The 20,245-nt window shown below is 36.3% G+C and overlaps 1 protein-coding gene across 5 annotated transcripts in view; it reads left to right on the forward strand.

Annotated features, from left to right (window-relative positions):
- LOC137387064 (KN motif and ankyrin repeat domain-containing protein 1-like) overlaps nucleotides 1-20,245 on the forward strand; it is a 67,903-nt gene that overhangs the window by 36,850 nt on the left and 10,808 nt on the right. For 4 of the 5 annotated variants that reach the window (XM_068073349.1, XM_068073351.1, XM_068073352.1 and 1 more), the window contains 10 exons: nucleotides 162-314; nucleotides 2,910-3,011; nucleotides 4,166-4,322; nucleotides 6,335-6,520; nucleotides 11,751-11,918; nucleotides 13,555-13,650; nucleotides 13,747-13,891; nucleotides 14,188-14,337; nucleotides 14,637-14,724; nucleotides 18,159-18,311. In XM_068073349.1, the coding sequence (XP_067929450.1) occupies nucleotides 162-314; nucleotides 2,910-3,011; nucleotides 4,166-4,322; nucleotides 6,335-6,520; nucleotides 11,751-11,918; nucleotides 13,555-13,650; nucleotides 13,747-13,891; nucleotides 14,188-14,337; nucleotides 14,637-14,724; nucleotides 18,159-18,311 (1,398 nt within the window). The remainder of the gene's footprint in view (nucleotides 1-161; nucleotides 315-2,909; nucleotides 3,012-4,165; nucleotides 4,323-6,334; nucleotides 6,521-11,750; nucleotides 11,919-13,554; nucleotides 13,651-13,746; nucleotides 13,892-14,187; nucleotides 14,338-14,636; nucleotides 14,725-18,158; nucleotides 18,312-20,245) is intronic. The other variant, XM_068073353.1, reaches the window with a different exon arrangement.

Consider the following 20,245-nt stretch of genomic DNA (forward strand, 5'->3'; position numbering starts at 1 on the left):
GTGATTAAAAGAGTAAAATTTGTTTGTACAAACCAAAAATACCACATTTATACAATTCCAGGAGACATCATAGTGTTCAATCGGTTTGATACAGAGAGAAATTTTTTTTACTAGACTTGAAGATAGTTCAGAGTATAAAGGTCTAGTTTTCTGTTTTGTAGCCTCAACAGCACCTGGTAGAAAGGGGTGTGAACACCTCCCCTCCTCCCAAGGAAACTAGCCAGCAAAGTGAGGTGACAAATACAGTGACTACCAGACATATTGTACCCTCTCCAGTGATGAGCAAATCTTCCTTCTACCATGACAAATCCCAGGTGAAGTCCGGTTGTGTAGCATGTTGAAGTACTAGAGGATTAGTTTACAGGGTTGGGATCATTATGAAACAGTCATAACTGCACATTGATAAGTACTCACTGATGCCCAGATGTAAAATGCAGTGCACTTGCAGTAATTGTTTGAATCGATATCTATGTACCCTAGGACACTTATATTTTGCTAGTATTTAGTTTCCTGAGTAGCATACAGAGTAAAATTTCACTGCAACATAATTTCGCAGCTCTGATGAGAGCGAAAATATAGTGATGTGAAAATAAATGCAGTGGAACAAACATATTCAGATTCCTCAGGTTCAGTTCACCGCAGGCCTGTATTCACTGGTTGCAAGTTGGGGCGGCTAATGTTAGGTGACTAGTTATGAACACCTGGGGGTGTTGAGGGGGGCGGTGTAAGCCCCCAACAGGTATTTTTATGTAGAGCCTCAGCTGGGCCTGTTGTGTGAAGTTTTAAAAAATTTTATCGGAAAGTAGCAACATTTTTCTGTTTTTTGAGATTTGTTTTGTTTTAGGTAATGTGACTGACGAGACATTTTTAAATTGAAATAGGCAAAACTTGACCGCAGTTAAAACGCTTAGAAAAAGACATATTTTTCTTTTGAGCGTTTTAACAAAAATCAATTTGGCCGATTTTATTTTAAGTTTGGTACAACTTGATATTTTGCAAACCTTTATAAAGGTCGTTAACAAGAATATTTTGCCACTGATGATGATAATTATGACGCCTAAGAACTACTAAAAGTTGAGGTTGTCTCTATGGCTTCGCATAAAGTGCTATTCTACAGCGATAAAAACCGTCTCCATAGCCATTTGGTAAATAACTTTTCGAATAAATGATGTTGAGGTCGAGTTATCTGAAGCCATTTATCATTGCGTGGGAACGGACCAAACAGTTTCGAGTTAACCTTGTGTTTGAGATGAAATGCTACATTTTATCCGAGGGCGAGTTATCCGAGTTTGACTGTACTTAGCCATGGAAAGTTCCTAAAAAGTTGGGACGGCTCAGCCGGCCAGCCGCCCCAGGGAATACGGGCCTGGTTCACCGATAAAAAAAAATTCAATTTGGGACTAGTTTGTAATTGTAAACCGCAGGTAGAATGGTATGGCTGAGGTCGATAATGCAATTTGTTCCTTGGACTATCAATGAACAAAGCTATTTAATTTCGCATTTTCGCTCATTCGTTATGATAGTTTAGTTACTCACACGAAATTTTTGCGAGAGGATGACTCCGCGAAAACGCGAAAGTTAGATGAGGCGAATACATAAGTGTCCTAGGGTAGTTGCATTAGCCGTGCACTAGTAAGCATGTCACAGCCATGTAGTATAATTACATTGCACACTTTCTGCTGCAGAGTATGCAGTAACATGAAGTACAACTATTTTCTAGTACCCAATAAGCAATATTGGTGCAGTGGTAGTAATTCTTACTGCACAGTGTGCCGTTCTCAACACAATGAGAGTATTACTAAGGCTCATTTCGCAGTGCTAGATACAGTAGGAAGTTTTGCCACGCACTGTTCACGTGCGCACAGCACATTTTCATGGAAACTCACCACACAATTAAGTATTGCGTTGACTTTGATGGGACTACCACACAAACTTGAGTATGAGTGGGCAGGAAAGTTGATTACAATGAGCATGTCATATATGCTTGAAATGAGAATCTGTAATGGTGTTAATTTAATGTTAATGATAATATAGTACAAAGACCCTAATTTCATTGGAATGGCTGTAATGTCCGACTCTTATTCCGAATCGGTATGAAAGTTAGAGCACATACTGGAGAAAATTTGAAGCTGTCCACATAAACCAGTTCCATTTTCAATGCTCAAAGGCCATCGATAGTTGTAGGAACCTTAGGCAAAGTGCAGTAGGAGTGAGATTGCAGGACATACCTCAGTGTTAACTGCAGTATTAGCTTTATACTAATACTGCAGTTGCAGGACACATCGCGTTACACGTTTTGAAGAATGCACATTCACGGTATGCATGAATTGCTAAGTTTCAGTTAATGCGCCATGGAGGTAAATGCACAGTAGAATGCAGTGGAAAATTTGCAATAGCAGCGCAGTAGCAGTAAAAGGCTACTGTGCTTTAGAAAGTTGTAATGCCAAATTACTGCGGACTACACTGCAATAACACAGTGCCGTTTCAATGAGTCACAACTCTGTTTGTTTTTGCTGTTAGATATAATTCTATTTTAGTTTTTGTCAACGCATATTTGATAATAAAAACATTAATACCAACTAAAATTGTTAGTATACATCTATACTGAAATATGAAAGTGATAGGTTTTTCCTGTTGCGTAGTATTTGCAATTTGTTCAAAACTCACTGTTTGAAGTCTTGTCATCATAACCTATCAACCTTGAAATGTTATTATTTCAAGCTTGCTTCATTCTGTGTCCTGTTATTTGTTCCAATGTCTGACCTTTACTTCATCTGTAAAAAAAACCCAATTTTTAAGTTCATCCTTTTGATCGTTATGCTGGAGATGTTGATTCCGGTAGGGAAACAGTTCTGCTCAAGTTCCCTTATCTTCAAAAAGAACTTTTTAATAATACAATAATATTGTAGATAACAAAGGAACTTCCTGCCCAACCAGTTAGCGTGTTGGCAGGTATGAATAAAACCATCACTGAAACTACTGTCACCGAACATAGATCTACCAACACTAAGGTTAGCTCTATTACTATAGATCTACCAACACTAAGGTTAGCTCTATTACTATAGATCTACCAACACTAAGGTTAGCTCTATTACTATAGCTCTATCAACACTAAGGTTAGCTCTATTACTATAGATCTACCAACACTAAGGTTAGCTCTATTACTATAGATCTATCAACACTAAGGTTAGCTCTATTACTATAGATCTACCAACACTAAGGTTAGCTCTATTACTATAGATCTACCAACACTAAGGTTAGCTCTATTACTATAGCTCTACCAACACTAAGGTTAGCTCTATTACTATAGATCTACCAACACTAAGGTTAGCTCTATTACTATAGATCTACCAACACTAAGGTTAGCTCTATTACTATAGATCTACCAACACTAAGGTTATCTCTATTACTATAGATCTATCAACACTAAGGTTAGCTCTATTACTATAGATCTACCAACACTAAGGTTAGCTCTATTACTATAGATCTACCAACACTAAGGTTAGCTCTATTACTATAGATCTACCAACACTAAGGTTAGCTTTATTACTATAGATCTACCAACACTAAGGTTAGCGCTAGTACTATAGATCTACCAACACTAAGGTTAGCTCTATTACTATAGATCTACCAACACTAAGGTTAGCTCTATTACTATAGATCTACCAACACTAAGGTTAGCTCTATTACTATAGATCTACCAACACTAAGGTTAGCTCTATTACTATAGATCTATCAACACTAAGGTTAGCGCTATTACTATAGATCTATCAACACTAAGGTTAGCTCTATTACTATAGATCTACCAACACTAAGGTTAACTCTATTACTATAGATCTATCAACACTAAGGTTAGCTCTATTACTATAGATCTACCAACACTAAGGTTAGCTCTATTACTATAGATCTACCAACACTAAGGTTAGCTCTATTACTATAGATCTACCAACACTAAGGTTAGCTCTATTACTATAGATCTATCAACACTAAGGTTAGCACTAGTTCTATAGATCTACCAAAGTTAGCTAGATGGTAAATTGCTTAATTTTTTTCACTTGAATTTTAATGTTGATGATTGACTATGATAGTCATATCTAAGTTCCGATACAGTCGAAAAACTGCATCGCTATTTAGGAGTGAAAGTTGTTTTTTACCTTATCTGCAGCCTGACCTCTCCCTGACCTACCACAGTCACTTAGACAAGAAAGTCAGCCCTCAACCAAGCTCTGTTGACCTTGATATAACTTTGCCTCAGCGACTGTCAGCTGAGGAGAAGGTTTCTCGCAGAGAACAAGAGCTACATGAAATAACACGGGCTCCGGGTAAGGTCTTTCGAAAAGTCGTTAATTAATTCGCTTTACTGTGGCTGCTTTCTGCTTAATAGGTAAGGGTTATTGCTGGCTAATGGAAACAGATAAGAGGTGACGATGAGCTGCAGAAAGTGCTCAAAAGATTTCTCTTTCTTAAAATCAGGGATATCATCAAATCGATATATAGTTTGTCACTCTACTAGGATCTATCAGTCCACTAAAAGAGCGACCTTAGACTTGTGTGCGGCCAGTAGCTAGTTTCTATTGCTCCTGCTTGTATCGCAGCTTACTGAATTGTTCTTTGACTCATAACAGCATTAAACCTCGTGTTACGTGGCAGCAGGTTTTCATTCAAGTACCTTTGTAAAGTTTCAAACAACAAACATGAATATGAAACTGGATATGAAGCTTTTTTATTTTTCAAGTTACTCAATTGAATCTATCTGACCAGATAGTTGTGTAACTACGTGTATTTGTAATAAAGTTTATCAAGTTGGATTTGTAGCGGTTAACAGTGACTTGAAGGAAACAGTTTTTATGTTACTAATGAGTGTTTTGATCGGTTGACACAAGTTAACACAGGGGTTTTATATGTAAGTACAGGCAAACTCTGATAACTCAAACTTCACAGAACCGAGTGAAAGTGTTCGAGTTATCAAAGCGTTCAAGTTATCAGAACACTGTCAAAAGTCTATGTATTTATTAGTAGATACATGTACATATACAAACTATATATAAATCAAAAGCATAGATGGCTTGTTGCAAATTAAATGGTTTCTAATGTAAAGTTTAAAAAATTTATCAGAAAGTATAGAGATTTTTCTATCACTTGAGATTTGTTTGTTGTTTTAGGTGATTTGACTGCCAGGACGTTTTTTAGATTAAAATTAGCAAAACTTGATTGCTGTTGAAATGCTCAGAAAAAAAGACTTTTTTTTTCTTTTGAGTGTTTTAACCAAGATCAATTTTGCCGAATTTTCTCTAAGTTTATCCGGAGGTTACTTGCTTTTTCTTGTTTTCAAAGGGCCATCGCTAAGTGGATGTTTGGTAAAATTTGATTTTTTAAACACTTAGAAAAGTCGTTAACGAAAATACTTTGCCGATGATGGTAATAACGATGCCTAAGAACTACTAAAAGTGAACGTTTATTTCAATGGCTTTAAATAAAGTGATATTCTAAAGCGGTAACAACCGTCTCAGTAGCCATTGGGCAAAAAACTGTTCGAGTTAACGAAGTTAAGGTCGAGTTATCTAAAGCAATTGATCATTCCGTGAAAACGAACCAAAAAAATCCGTTCGAGTTAACCATGTGTTTGAGCTATCCGTGGGCCAGTTATCCGAGTTTGACTGTATCTATGTATACGTAATAACACCCCTGTTTGTGTTGTGAGATCTTTTCTTACAGCACGCAGTTGCTGTAATTCTTGCTGATTGTGGTATTTCAAATATCTTGGTTTTCGATGCCATGTTAACAGATCCAAAATATTCTGCAGTGTAAAATTTATACTTCATAGCATGTAGCTTCAAGACCGCTTTCCGATTCATTTATTCCGTTTTATCGACAGTTATATAAAAATTGTGTCAGTCAAGCATCTACTTTTAATATTAAAAACTGAAGCTTACCGAATATGAATTAGAAAGTGGAGCTGTGAGAAATCTTTTGACCTTGAAAAAGATAGTTACTTCTATCTATTGCAAAAGCTATAGTTTAAACCATGTATTCCTTTGTTTACTTTTAGTAATTCTGTTTTGTCATATAAATTGATTTAAGCCGTTTTACAGTTTAGTATGCCGACTAGACTTTTCCTTAAAATTGAAGTAGCTCTTTACAACACTCTTAGGATGTTATTTTGAGGTCTACATGCTAGCAACCATCGCTGCTTATTCATTCCTTTTCATCAGCTCAACATCAGCGGCAGCACATTCCTCAGCCATACCTAACACTTGCAGTGCTTGCTATGCTCTTTGTTGACATGAGCGGTGGTAGTAGAGAATATAAACATCGATCTGTCTGTTCCACACAGTTGAAGAACATCATCGTACTGAGATGTATATGATGTTACACGGTAGAGCTGGCCCTCTGAGTCCAGTTATTGTAAATATGCTGCCAAAGGCTGACAGCGCTAAAATAACATCATCTACACATGCTCTGCTTGCCAACAGATCAAGTTTACCTCCTGCAGATCTCTCAACTAATAGTTTAACCTCGGGTAGGTATCCGGTGCACCTGCTACACCTGTCACAGCTTGCTGCGGGACAGTGCGTCCGGTGTCATAAACATAATACTAGCTGCTAGTAAAACACTGCTAGTAAATACTAACATTGTTTTAGTTTAACACATCAGTTTATACGTATGTATCACCTGCTGTGCCTATAATATTGTTTGACCTGCTTGTATGAGAGAACGATCAACTGATGTGAGCTGTATTTATAATATATAAAATGATATATTTATGCTAGGAGCTGAAAACTAACCAGCTTATTTCATGGGCTTTCTTGTACTTATAGGGTTTGTTTATGTCTGACAAATAGCAATTAAACAGGAACAGGATTCTATATATTGAATGCTATATGAGTTTTTCCCCCATAAAGACAGCACAGCTTCCGTTGGAACCTTAATGGCAGATGGTTTTTTCACAATGGTTCCTTTGTAAAAAAACATTCATATTGATTGTACAGTAATTCAGTAGTACAGTGCAGCCTGCTGCCCGCCCAAAGAGAAACTCCGTCAAACAGAAACTAATAAGCTCATATGCAATTAAGGCATTTTTTCATCAATTTTAAGAAGTTTTGTTTCTTAAGTTCAGTAGACAGTTTTGATAGTCGTAAGCGTGTAAGAGACATTATGAAGGTGCCACAAACACTGCACTTTTACGTTGTACAAAACGTAACAGGAAAACAGTGAACCGGGATGATGAAACCATGACAATTGCGAGCACAATGACACTTGTAGAGGTATCTTACTGGACCAGACTATAAGAGAGATTTATGTATTTTATTCATATGTATTTGGTTTTCTCTATTTTAGGTTTTTATTAATTTCCGTTAATTTTTAATAAGTATTCCTACCGGTCAAGTACTAGAGCTCTGAAATGTGAACTGCTTAGTATAGAGGTATTACTGTAGTCTATTCACTGCTTAATATAGAGGTATTACTGCAGTACTGTATTGTCCTATTAGGAGACTCCGGAACCATCCGGAGCACTTTTCTTCTGTCAAAATTTCGGAAATTGCGAAGTCGGCAGTGTACATTATAGTGGAAGTCACACGTGACACTAAAATTCACAGGCCCGTATTCTCTGAGGCGGCTGGGCAGCTGAGCAGCCCCAACCTTTTAGTGATCTTTAGCGGCTAATTACTAAGAATTTAAGTCTAAGCTCATTCACTTGGAATTTCCAACTACTAATTATTAGCGCTCTAGCGCAACGTTGCGCTCTAGCAACGTTGCGCTCTAGCAACTAGCGATGAAGCGGAGAGGCTCACTAATCTAGTATTGGTTTTGCCTGCCACTAATGCAGTTGGCGAGAGATACATTTCTGTATTGAAGCAAATCCAAACATGGATGAGGAACACCATGGGGCAGGCTGTCTAAATAATCTTCTAATATTACATATATATATATAAAGATGTTGAAATAGATACAGAATCAGTTGTAAAAGATTTCTGCCATGGACACATTGACAGAAGAAGAGCTTTTTAAAAGACAAGTGTCAAGCTATAACAATCAATCTTCTATGTACACATGTACATGTATGTTTGTGTTTGCAGGCCAAGTTTGTTGGTCATTGTATTCCTAGGTGGCCATAATTTAAACATAGCAAGTTTTTAGCAGGCCAAGTAATCTATTTGTTGTCTTTCCTTGGTGCATGTAATATATTATTTATACTTATTTATGTAACTAAAGCAGGTGCTCTTAAATTTGAATTTTAAAAGACAAGTGTCAAGCTATAACAATTAATCTTCTATGTACACATGTACATGTATGTATATTTATGAATATAAATGTAAATATCGGTATCGGTATCGGTATAAATAGATCCTGCAGATATTCATATGAATATATTGTGCAGGCCTCAAGTTTGTACAATCAAAAGTATAGACTAAAATTACAACCTCAAAAACAAAAAATAATAAAAAAATAATAAATAATAAATAAAAATAATAAAATAATAAATAATAAAAAAATATACATACATAATAAATAATAAAAAAATATACATATACATGGTTACAATTCAAAACTATGTAACTCTGTAGCAAGCTCTCTTTGCAAGACATGAAATGACTCACCTTGGCAGGACCTGGATATCCATCTTAAATAGTACAAGATACACTTTGAAACGCTTTAATTTTGCTTTTAATTCTCAAAATTTTCTCGGGGGAGGGCCCCCGAACCCCCCTTCTCTGGGAAGGCTCTTCAGCTCCCCTCCCAGACCCTCCCCGCACGACCAGTCGGGCCTTCGGCAACTACTAATTGAAAGTCTCCTGACCACTTTTTCTTTGGACAATACAGCCCTGTATTACTGTAGTCTATTCACTGTTTAGTATAGAGGTATTACTGTAGTCTATTCACTGCTTAGTATAGAGGTATTACTGTAGTCTATTCACTGCTTAGTATAGATGTATTACTGTAGTCTATTCACTGCTTAGTATAGATGTATTACGGTAGTCTATTCACTGCTTAGTATAGAGGTATTACTGTAGTCTATTCACTGCTTAGTATAGAGGTTTTACTGTAGTCTATTCACTGCTTAGTATAGAGGTATTACTGTAGTCTATTCACTGCTTAGTATAGTGGTATTACTGTAGTCTATTCACTGCTTAGTGTAGATGTATTACTGTAGTCTATTCACTGCTTAGTATAGAGGTATTAATGTAGTCTATTCACTGCTTAGTATAGATGTATTACTGTAGTGTATTCACTGCTTAGTATCGAGGTATTACTGTAGTCTATTCACTGCTTAGTATAGAGGTATTACTGTAGTCTATTCACTGCTTAGTATAGATGTATTACTGTAGTCTATTCACTGCTTAGTATCGAGGTATTACTGTAGTCTATTCACTGCTTAGTATAGATGTATTACTGTAGTCTATTCACTGCTTAGTATCGAGGTATTACTGTAGTCTATTCACTGCTTAGTATCGAGGTATTACTGTAGTCTATTCACTGCTTAGTATAGATGTATTACTGTAGTCTATTCACTGCTTAGTATCGAGGTATTACTGTAGTCTATTCACTGCTTAGTATCGAGGTATTACTGTAGTCTATTCACTGCTTAGTATAGATGTATTACTGTAGTCTATTCACTGCTTAGTATCGAGGTATTACTGTAGTCTATTCACTGCTTAGTATCGAGGTATTACTGTAGTCTATTCACTGCTTAGTATAGATGTATTACTGTAGTCTATTCACTGCTTAGTATCGAGGTATTACTGTAGTCTATTCACTGCTTAGTATCGAGGTATTACTGTAGTCTATTCACTGCTTAGTATAGATGTATTACTGTAGTCTATTCACTGCTTAGTATAGATGTATTACTGTAGTCTATTCACTGCTTAGTATCGAGGTATTACTGTAGTCTATTCACTGCTTAGTATCGAGGTATTACTGTAGTCTATTCACTGCTTAGTATAGATGTATTACTGTAGTCTATTCACTGCTTAGTATCGAGGTATTACTGTAGTCTATTCACTGCTTAGTATCGAGGTATTACTGTAGTCTATTCACTGCTTAGTATAGATGTATTACTGTAGTCTATTCACTGCTTAGTATCGAGGTATTACTGTAGTCTATTCACTGCTTAGTATCGAGGTATTACTGTAGTCTATTCACTGCTTAGTATAGATGTATTACTGTAGTCTATTCACTGCTTAGTATCGAGGTATTACTGTAGTCTATTCACTGCTTAGTATAGAGGTATTACTGCAGTCTATTCACTGCTTAGTATCGAGGTATTACTGTAGTCTATTCACTGCTTAGTATAGAGGTATTACTGTAGTCTATTCACTGCTTAGTATAGATGTATTACTGTAGTCTATTCACTGCTTAGTATAGAGGTATTACTGTAGTCTATTCACTGCTTAGTATAGAGGTATTACTGTAGTCTATTCACTCCTTGTATATTGAGCATTTTATGTTTAACCAGCAAGGGCTACAGACATGGCATGCCAACATGCAAGTTGTCAATCTCACTGTAATCTATCATTTTTTTACACTATCACCCTATTTGCACATGAGCTTGTCCACGAAAAAGCCGCCATATTTGTAGAAAATGATTGTCATTCTCTTGATTAATAGTATTTTTCGGTGTTGTTTTGATACTAAAATAAAAAATTTGCAAACAAAAGCATTGTTTGCAATAATTAATTGCAGAAGCTTCGTGTTTTTAAAGATAAAATGTGTCCATAAAGGTGTCCATAAGAATGACGTCAAGAAAAAGCGAAGGATAATATCATTTCAATGAGTAGTACGCTATTTCTTACTAGTTAACCTGCTAAATGCAGCACTGTGAAGCTGTGTAAACTTGTAATTGTACCAGTATCTTATGGGGCTATTACTTAACAAGTTGTGGATTATTGAATGTTTGATTAGCAATATGTTGCTATTTATTAGTTATTGAATACGGGATCAGTTATACAGTGAAAATCACATTTATGGGAACGCCTGGTAATTTCATAATAATATTTTTCATTTATTGCATAAACTCCCTTTCCCTATCATCTCAGATCATACATATTATACATAATTGAAAAGCAAATTTTCTAAACATTCTGTCTACCCCAAAGGTGCGCTCTAGTAATAAAATCTGTTGCATGGGCACCCATTATATCCTATCAGGTCAGTCTAGGCTTATAGCTTCTAGACTTCTAAAGGAACTTAAAAACACTCCAATTAACTTTTATAGAGCTATGTTCTAAAATTATGTCAAATTAAGTTTTGTTTTCCACAAATTTAATAGAACATTTGTTTTGGACTGATGTACTGCCTTATGCTGAAAATGCCATATTAAAAATGGCATACTGTACTAAAATCAAACTAATAAAGCAAATATCAGTTAGTTTTACATAATATTCTTATCCAGTACATTTTGAGCTTTCCATTGATGTGGATATTGTCATAATTCACGTAATACCGACGGAACAATATATGAATTAACAACAAACAGTGTGTTCATTTAAAGTGGTCCCATAAATGCGATCACCACTGTATATTGCTATGTGAATAATTGTCTAATTCAATTTTTCTGCTAGATTGATATGAATCGACACCATAAACATTTCTTAGCCCAGGCAATACCCTACCAGAAGTATACTAGTGTTTTGAATGTAACAGTCTATCATAATTCCTGCTGCACCCCAACCTAGATGTTGTCAATCACAATTACAAGCTTACTCTGGATAGTTAGGTTAAGTATGTTAAATTTAACTATTCTATTTTAGAATCGCGTAAACATGTAAAGGTCAGATCAAGGTCATTGTCTGGAGATAGTCGAAGTCAACTGAATGACCGCCAGTTTGCTTATCTTAGCCCGACATCTTCATCTACCAAAACTGTTATCTGTGAAGAGAAACCATATACCAGTGTCAGGGAAACAACGGAGACTAAAGGTAAGTAACCATATACCAGTGTCAAGGAAACAACGGAGACTAAAGGTAAGTAACCATATACCAGTGTCAAGGAAACAACGGAGACTAAAGGTAAGTAACCATATACCAGTGTCAGGGAAACAACGGAGACTAAAGGTAAGTAACCATATACCAGTGTCAAGGAAACAACAGAGACTAAAGGTAAGTAACCATATACCAGTGTCAGGGAAGCAACAGAGACTAAAGGTAAGTAACCATATACCAGTGTCAGGGAAACAACGGAAACTAAAGGTAAGTAACCATATACCAGTGTCAGGGAAACAACGGAGACTAAAGGTAAGTATCATTTTCTTTTGATCAGTGTAAATATTTGTATGTCTCTTGCCACCTACTGTTGACTATGAGGTTGAGATGTTTGAAGTTTTCGGTCAGTTGTATGCAAGCAGTAAGTACAGAAATATTTCTACATCAAAAGTTTATCAGAGATTTTCTTGATACGCCAAAACTATTGTATCATAAAGCAAGTTTTATCGTAAGACGAGAGTGTATTTTATTAAATTTGTTTCACTGTAAAAATTCTATCGCTTTTCAGAGCAGCACATAAAATAATTTTCAGTATAACTACTCTCTGAATTATCTGGAATGAAATAACACTCTCAGTAGGATAAACTAATATGAGCCCCTCAAATGTTTTTAAACTTGTTGAGGCAGCAGTGCTGACTAATTGCTCTACAAGTACAGTAATATCTTCAGAGACAAGTGTCCTGATATCTGAGAAATTAAAGATGTGAGGAACGTTCTGAGCAAGGTTTTCCATGAGATGAGACAAATTTGAGAAATGAGCATAATTATGAGACAGTTCCCAATGCGGCCGCTGGGTGGCCGCATTGGGAACTGCAAAGTCCCAACAGGTTGTCATTGGGAACTGCGAACTGTGTATTGAGAAGTTGCCTATGAGAACAACATCACTCGTTCTTTTGTGTCAGATCAAAAGGGATTTTAAAAGGCTAGTTAAAAGTGATGGTGACAGCCTGTCTAAAGCGAGTCAAATAGAGCCAAGCCGACAGAAGATAATGAAAATGAACACGTAAAAAAATTATAATCAAGTTTAGCGTAATATTAAAGCCTATTTTAGGTGTGCACTTGGTAAACTAAATTCATTTAAGTTGTATTTAAAGTTTATATTACATCATAGCATCCCAAAAAGTTAAGGGAGCCATAAGTATAATGTGCCTTCAAGTCTCTCTCACACTGTCGTTAGCCGCTACTGTCTATCGAAGGTAAAAACTACATACAGCACTAATGTTATATTTTATTGGAGATATTAAACCACTAGGTAGGTAGGATATTCATTACTTTGTGAGCATAGGTGGTGTATTAGAACAATTAAGGACATGTTTTTTTTCAATGGAATGTCCTGTCTTCAGATGTCTTTTGGTAGGTGAGAACAGATTAATTTGTTGTTATTTATTTTATATTAAAAAAACTGACTTGCGATATGAGTGAATTGATATATGAGCTCAGTCCTAGAACACATCAAGTTCGTATCTCAAGGTACTACTACATAGTGGTATGTTCCTTTGTTACTGTACAAGTACAGTGGTGTAATGCCTAAAATTATGTTTTCGATATGCAGAATTTTTTTAACTCGTTATAGAGTCAGGTGGCACCCTCAAGTCTGAGAGAACTATAGAGAGAACCTTCTCAAGTACTTCTAAAAAACTTCCTTCGCTGTCGGATTTCGATTATTTTGGTTTGTATTTCCATCTAATCGTACAATTCAGCAGCTAGTATTACTATAATTTACTGAACCCACACATTGTACTCTGTGATGCGCTGGTCTTGGTAGGTGCGAACTACTCAGGGTCAAAACCGAGAGGTCATGCAGACCGGATGCAAGGCTATGGTAGCTCTATGACATACAGCAGTACAGGAGAGAATGTTAATGATGAGAGGAATAAGACTGAACTGCATGGCAATCCACTCAAGTCCAGGTAGCATCAACATTCTAACCTTCTTTTCTACCTACTCAAACACCAACTCTATCGTACTTAATTTGTCAAAATGACCACATCTCTATTCATAAGATATCTTGTACATACCATGTTTTCCATAACTGCTCTCGTGCCAAATTAAAATATTTGCGTAAAATCCCAATTCTTTTTAACGGTTTCATACCTCATTGGATCTGTACTTCTATACAAAGTGGATGTGGTTCATACCTGTGCTGCAGATTGCAGCTGTAGTGAAAAGGTCAACGGGTAGCTTGCTAATGTGAGGTACTTTTTAGGTATACCATAGAGGAAATGTCAAGTGGGCTGACATCCTCATCTGGTACCCAAAGCTCTCAGTCTCATTCCACCAGATCACTTTTGAGAGACAAAAGTTCACCACGTAACAAGAAAAACGGAGTAAAATTTGCAGACGATGCCAGCCAGAAGTGAGTTTGAAATGGTTTCAAGTAGTTTAGACCTGGAGATTTAGAAATATGTTGGCTTTAGATAGCTTCAAATATAATGTTGCTATGGTTGAGGTTTTTGCTATATTTCGGACCAATATTAGAAAACAGTAAACACAGACTATGCCTCATCCTAATTTGTTTGAGATAGTATACAAATATTGTAACCATATTCACAAATACAACACAATAATTTACTCCCCAAACAGGTCATATTTTTACATAGGCATCTGGTTGGTCATTCTGATGAATAGCCTTTGCTTAACTCTGCTTTCTCGTAGATCAAAGATTGACTCCGAGCTTTCAGCTGCCTGTACTGTTCTCAGAGAGCATCTTGCTACTAGAAGCAAATCGGTCACAGCTCAAACGGTAAGCACCATAGTCTCAATGTCTTTAACTAGGTACTTTCTACTCTATATACTATAGTATATATATACTCATAACTATGTACTTTTCACTGTATGTACTATAGAATATATATACTCATAACTAGGTACTATCTACTGTATGCACTTAGTATATACATACTCATAACTAGGTACTATTCACTGTATGTACTATAGAATATATATACTCATAACTAGGTACTATTTACTGTATGTACTATAGAATATATATACTCATAATTAGGCACTACCTCCTCTTAATCTCTCAAGCGCTAAAGAATGCTGTGTAAAAACAGTATATGGTAGATTCGTAAGTTGATAATTATTTCATTTTTCCATTTCGTTGTATACCTACTTCAACAGATTCTGACAGGTTGGAGAGACAGAAATAGTATGTGCAGGAAGCATTTAGTTTTCCTCAAACTTAGTTCTGCAGAGTGCACTAAATGTCACAAATTAATGGTTGTTGACATTCATTTGTTTGTGCTGTTACTCAACACAGACTCACATATGAGTGCGAGAATACACCAGAGTAGAGTATTGCTTGATAAAGACACAAGGGTTTCTCACTGGTTTTTTATGCTTGCTCTGAAGATATTCCTTGTGCTAGTTGCTATTCCATTAATGATATAATTGCAGTTTGGTTTAAATACATTCAGCGAAGAGTAGAATGTAGGTAGATAACTCCATATAATAAACCAATGTAGGTAGATAACTCCATATACCGGTAATAAACTAATCAGCCAGTAAACTGGCTCGCTTGTTGTTAACCAGTTGAAGCTGTTTTTGCTATCAATTCCCAATGCCAGTGGATCTCATCTGTGTTTGTTTATATTATATTACAAATATAATATATTATATTACAAATATAATATATCATAATATATTATATTTGTAATATAATATATTATATTACAAATATAATATATTATATTTGTAATATAATATTAACGAACACAGATGAGAGCCACTGGTATCAGAAACTGATAGTAAAAACAGCTTCAACTGGTTAACAACAAGCAAATATATATATTATAATACAAATATAATATCTTGTAATATATATTATAATATATTACAAATATTATATTTATTAATCATAAATAATAAATTAAAATATTGAAAATCGTCTAATTAAATTTATTGATTGAAATAACGATAAACATAATATTTTATGTTATAATAACTTGTAGTAATGACCGTGATAAAAATTTCAACGGGCTGTCTTTGATACAAGCTAGATCATGCTCAGAGCAGCTGAGATCTTGAACATTTTCATCTCTGTTAGTTAAAGGTTGACTTGCAACAAAATTCACATTACAGTTATTTGGTATCAAAAGATTCACCATGTCTTACTCCGCTGTGTTGTAAGTGCCAAATATGTGGAAATGTGATTACAAGCTCTTAAAAGCTCAAAAATGAAAAGCTGCCGTAGATTGGAATCAGTTTATTTCTCTGACGTAGTCATGAAACTTATTTATTGTTTTGTCACGTGATGTTCTCGCGTCTGTTGAAAGGCCATTAAAAGGCCCAATATAAAACTTCTCATAGCACTAGTTTATGACAAACACTTCGGGTTTTACCGAAGACTCCGTATCAAATATAGATGCTCGCTACTATACAGTTTTGTTTCGGCTTTGTCTAATCGTCTAGTCGTAATCTGATCATGTGACCCACACTTTACGAATAATTTGTGCAACATTTTTCGATTATCACAGGTGATAATCGAAATTATCACAGCCTGCGGCGCATTCGTAACGGCTGCGATTAACTGTTCGTTTTTTCGCTTTTAAAAGCTTGTAATCACGTTTCTACATATTTTCCACCTACAACACCGCAAACTAAGACATAGTGAATCTTTTGATACCAAATAACTGTAATGTGAATTTTGTTGCAAGTCAACCTTTAAAGAATCTTTCCATTTATTGATTCTTTGAGGGATAAACATTGGGGGAAAATGTTTCTTTGAAATAACAAATCATCACAACAATGCTTTGAAGAACCAATTTCTGACTATTGGAGTCGCAGTGATATGACTTCTGACCTATAAACCAACAATGCAAAAACTGCTCAAATGCTTCTGCAATCTAGTGCTATTAACTGTCTTAAAGCCGCAAGAATAGATGCAATTGTTACAGTTAGAGGCACGGAGCATATTGCCATAACCATAGAATAGATGCAATTGTTGCAGTCAGAGGCACGGAGCATATTGCCATAACCATAGAATAGATGCATATTGTTACAGTCAGAGGCACGGAGCATATTGCCATAACCATAGAATAGATGCAATTGTTACAGTTAGAGGCACGGAGCATATTGCCATAACCATAGAATAGATGCAATTGTTACAGTCAGAGGCACGGAGCATATTGCCATAACCATAGAATAGATGCATATTGTTACAGTCAGAGGCACGGAGCATATTGCCATAACCATAGAATAGATGCAATTGTTGCAGTCAGAGGCACGGAGCATATTGCCATAACCATAGAATAGATGCATATTGTTACAGTCAGAGGCACGGAGCATATTGCCATAACCATAGAATAGATGCATATTGTTACAGTCAGAGGCACGGAGCATATTGCCATAACCATAGAATAGATGCAATTGTTACAGTTAGAGGCACGGAGCATATTGCCATAACCATAGAATAGATGCAATTGTTACAGTCAGAGGCACGGAGCATATTGCCATAACCATAGAATAGATGCATATTGTTACAGTCAGAGGCACGGAGCATATTGCCATAACCATAGAATAGATGCAATTGTTGCAGTCAGAGGCACGGAGCATATTGCCATAACCATAGAATAGATGCATATTGTTACAGTCAGAGGCACGGAGCATATTGCCATAACCATAGAATAGATGCGATTGTTACAGTCAGAGGCACGGAGCATATTGCCATAACCATAGAATAGATGCAATTGTTACAGTCAGAGGCACGGAGCATATTGCCATAACCATAGAATAGATGCATATTGTTACAGTCACAGGCACGGAGCATATTGCCATAACCATAGAATAGATGCAATTGTTACAGTTAGAGGCACGGAGCATATTGCCATAATCATAGAATAGATGCAATTGTTGCAGTCAGAGGCACGGAGCATATTGCCATAACCATAGAATATATGCAATTGTTGCAGTCAGAGGCACGGAGCATATTGCCATAACCATAGAATAGATGCAATTGTTGCAGTCAGAGGCACGGAGCATATTGCCATAACCATAGAATAGATGCAATTGTTGCAGTCAGAGGCACGGAGCATATTGCCATAACCATAGAATAGATGCAATTGTTACAGTCAGAGGCACGGAGCATGTTGCCATAACCATAGAATAGATGCAATTGTTACAGTCAGAGGCACGGAGCATATTGCCATAACCATAGAATAGATGCGATTGTTACAGTCAGAGGCACGGAGCATATTGCAAGAGAAGTGGTTTGACATAGCTTGTGGACGTCTCTCAAGTGAGGATGACATCAACTATTTAATCAAATACATCTCTGAAGAGCATTCTGATCTCTTGTTAGAGTACGTTCTCAACATGACTGATGGAAATGTAAGTACATTCAAGTAAATACTTACATCTACATGTACCGTTGATTCCCGCTTGTAAGCCGACTCTAGAAAGTTGCCATCAAGCAGCGAATTAGCGCATAAGCTGACTCTACTAATTGTAATATATTGTACAAATCTATCGCAGCAAAAGTTCACAAAAGAGAATTAACTTATTGCACACCACGAGCAACGTGATGTGTGAAAAAGCACAAGAAATGTTGCTTGACACAACCTTTGGATGTTGCATATGTAGGTTTCGTACAATAAATTTTGGATAAAGCCTGGTTCCCATATACGTCGGAAAGCACTGGCGACACACCGCAGGCTATTAGCGATGAAATGGGAGTGTATGCGACGAGGGCCGCCGGTGGTTGCCGGCGGCATCGCAATAGTTTAGTGCTGTTCAAATTTCGCAAACGGCCGCAGGCAAAGCATTCCTGAAATGCACTGTGCTAGTAAAGGTCACCTTTATAGGAACGGCATGGCGAGCGAGCGAACATTTTATTTGATTCCGCAATTATATTTACGATATTATTAACGATGTGGCTTTATGTGAACATAGCCCGTAGAGCTTAGCGTCGCAAGCGTTTTGCTGCGCATGTTACCGCCAGAGTCTAACAATCGATATGGGAACCAGGCTTTAGTAAGTAGTTAGCCTATGACATCTGCACTTTAATAAAAGGTCACACTAATATATAATAATCTTAAAAATCATCCATACCATAGTTTCCCTTTGCAAAAGTTTCATTATCTATTGCAATTTTTTCTTAGCGATGACCAGTCAAGTCTAGAGCATTACATGTACAGAGGTTTCACCAATTGTAGTCCAATAGACTTGTGATGATTCTCTATTGAGCAATAGTGCAGTAGACATCCCTACAACAGACACCTCTTATAACGTAAATTCCACATAAAGCACAGAGTTTTTGTAAAGTTTGTGCTGCGTATTACGTAAAAAATTCCACATAACTTAGAGTGTCAAGTCGTGCAACTTTTCAAATTCGATTTGAACAACAGGAGTCTCATAGTTTACCTTTAAAAGATCGCTTTCTCTCTTGCCAAACTTGTGAGAGAAAACAGCAAACTTCTTTGATATATATCTTATATCAATAAATATCAATGTTAGTCTGTTCCCCCGTCTGTGCAGCTATAACGATAAAGTTTTAAGAGTGAGATACCTGCTGCGAACTAACCTTGAACTCACAACCTCCAGTTTTGTGGACATCCTTTTACCCAATACACTACACTGTCCAACTAAAATAATACAATGAATAAATTTGGCACATACTTGGAATACATCTCAATTTTTCACGGCTTCACATTAGACACTGCAACTCGCTTTATGCGTAAAGCCATACCAGAAGAAAAATCTGTGAAGCCATACCAGAAGAAAAATCTGTGAAGCCATACCGGAAGAAAAATGCATGCCCATATAAATGAAGAAAATTGTGTAAACTCATCTAGCCAAAAGACTATTGCAATCAGTATAAATCTGTAGCAGGCACTGCGGCCGGCATGGTATGAATTACACAGAAATCAACACAGTAAGCAGAAATAGCCAAGCACTCAGACATAAACAAATACATTCATTTAAAGGTTAGAATGGTACATGTTCTTGTTGAATATGTTGATTAAAAGTAAATTTTCTGTACAAAAACTTTTTTAATACCTGTGCAACGCCAGGCATTCAGCTAGTATATATATATGTCTATACTCCGGCTGTCAAGTTCATCGTTAATGATCGTGTCGATCAACCACAGAGAATCAGTAACCATGCGTTTATTCAGGCATACTTAAAAATGATCAATTGTTGCAAGTCTTACAGTGTCAGTCCGCCTATCTGAATTCCACATGTTGGAGTATTATCAGAAGTTATCTTTTATCCTAACCTCAAATACTGGAGACAAATAGACAAGCGGGCAGATGGACAATGCT

The sequence above is a fragment of the Watersipora subatra genome, chromosome 2 (genome assembly GCF_963576615.1).
Source record: "Watersipora subatra chromosome 2, tzWatSuba1.1, whole genome shotgun sequence".
Lineage (NCBI taxonomy): Eukaryota > Metazoa > Bryozoa > Gymnolaemata > Cheilostomatida > Watersiporidae > Watersipora > Watersipora subatra.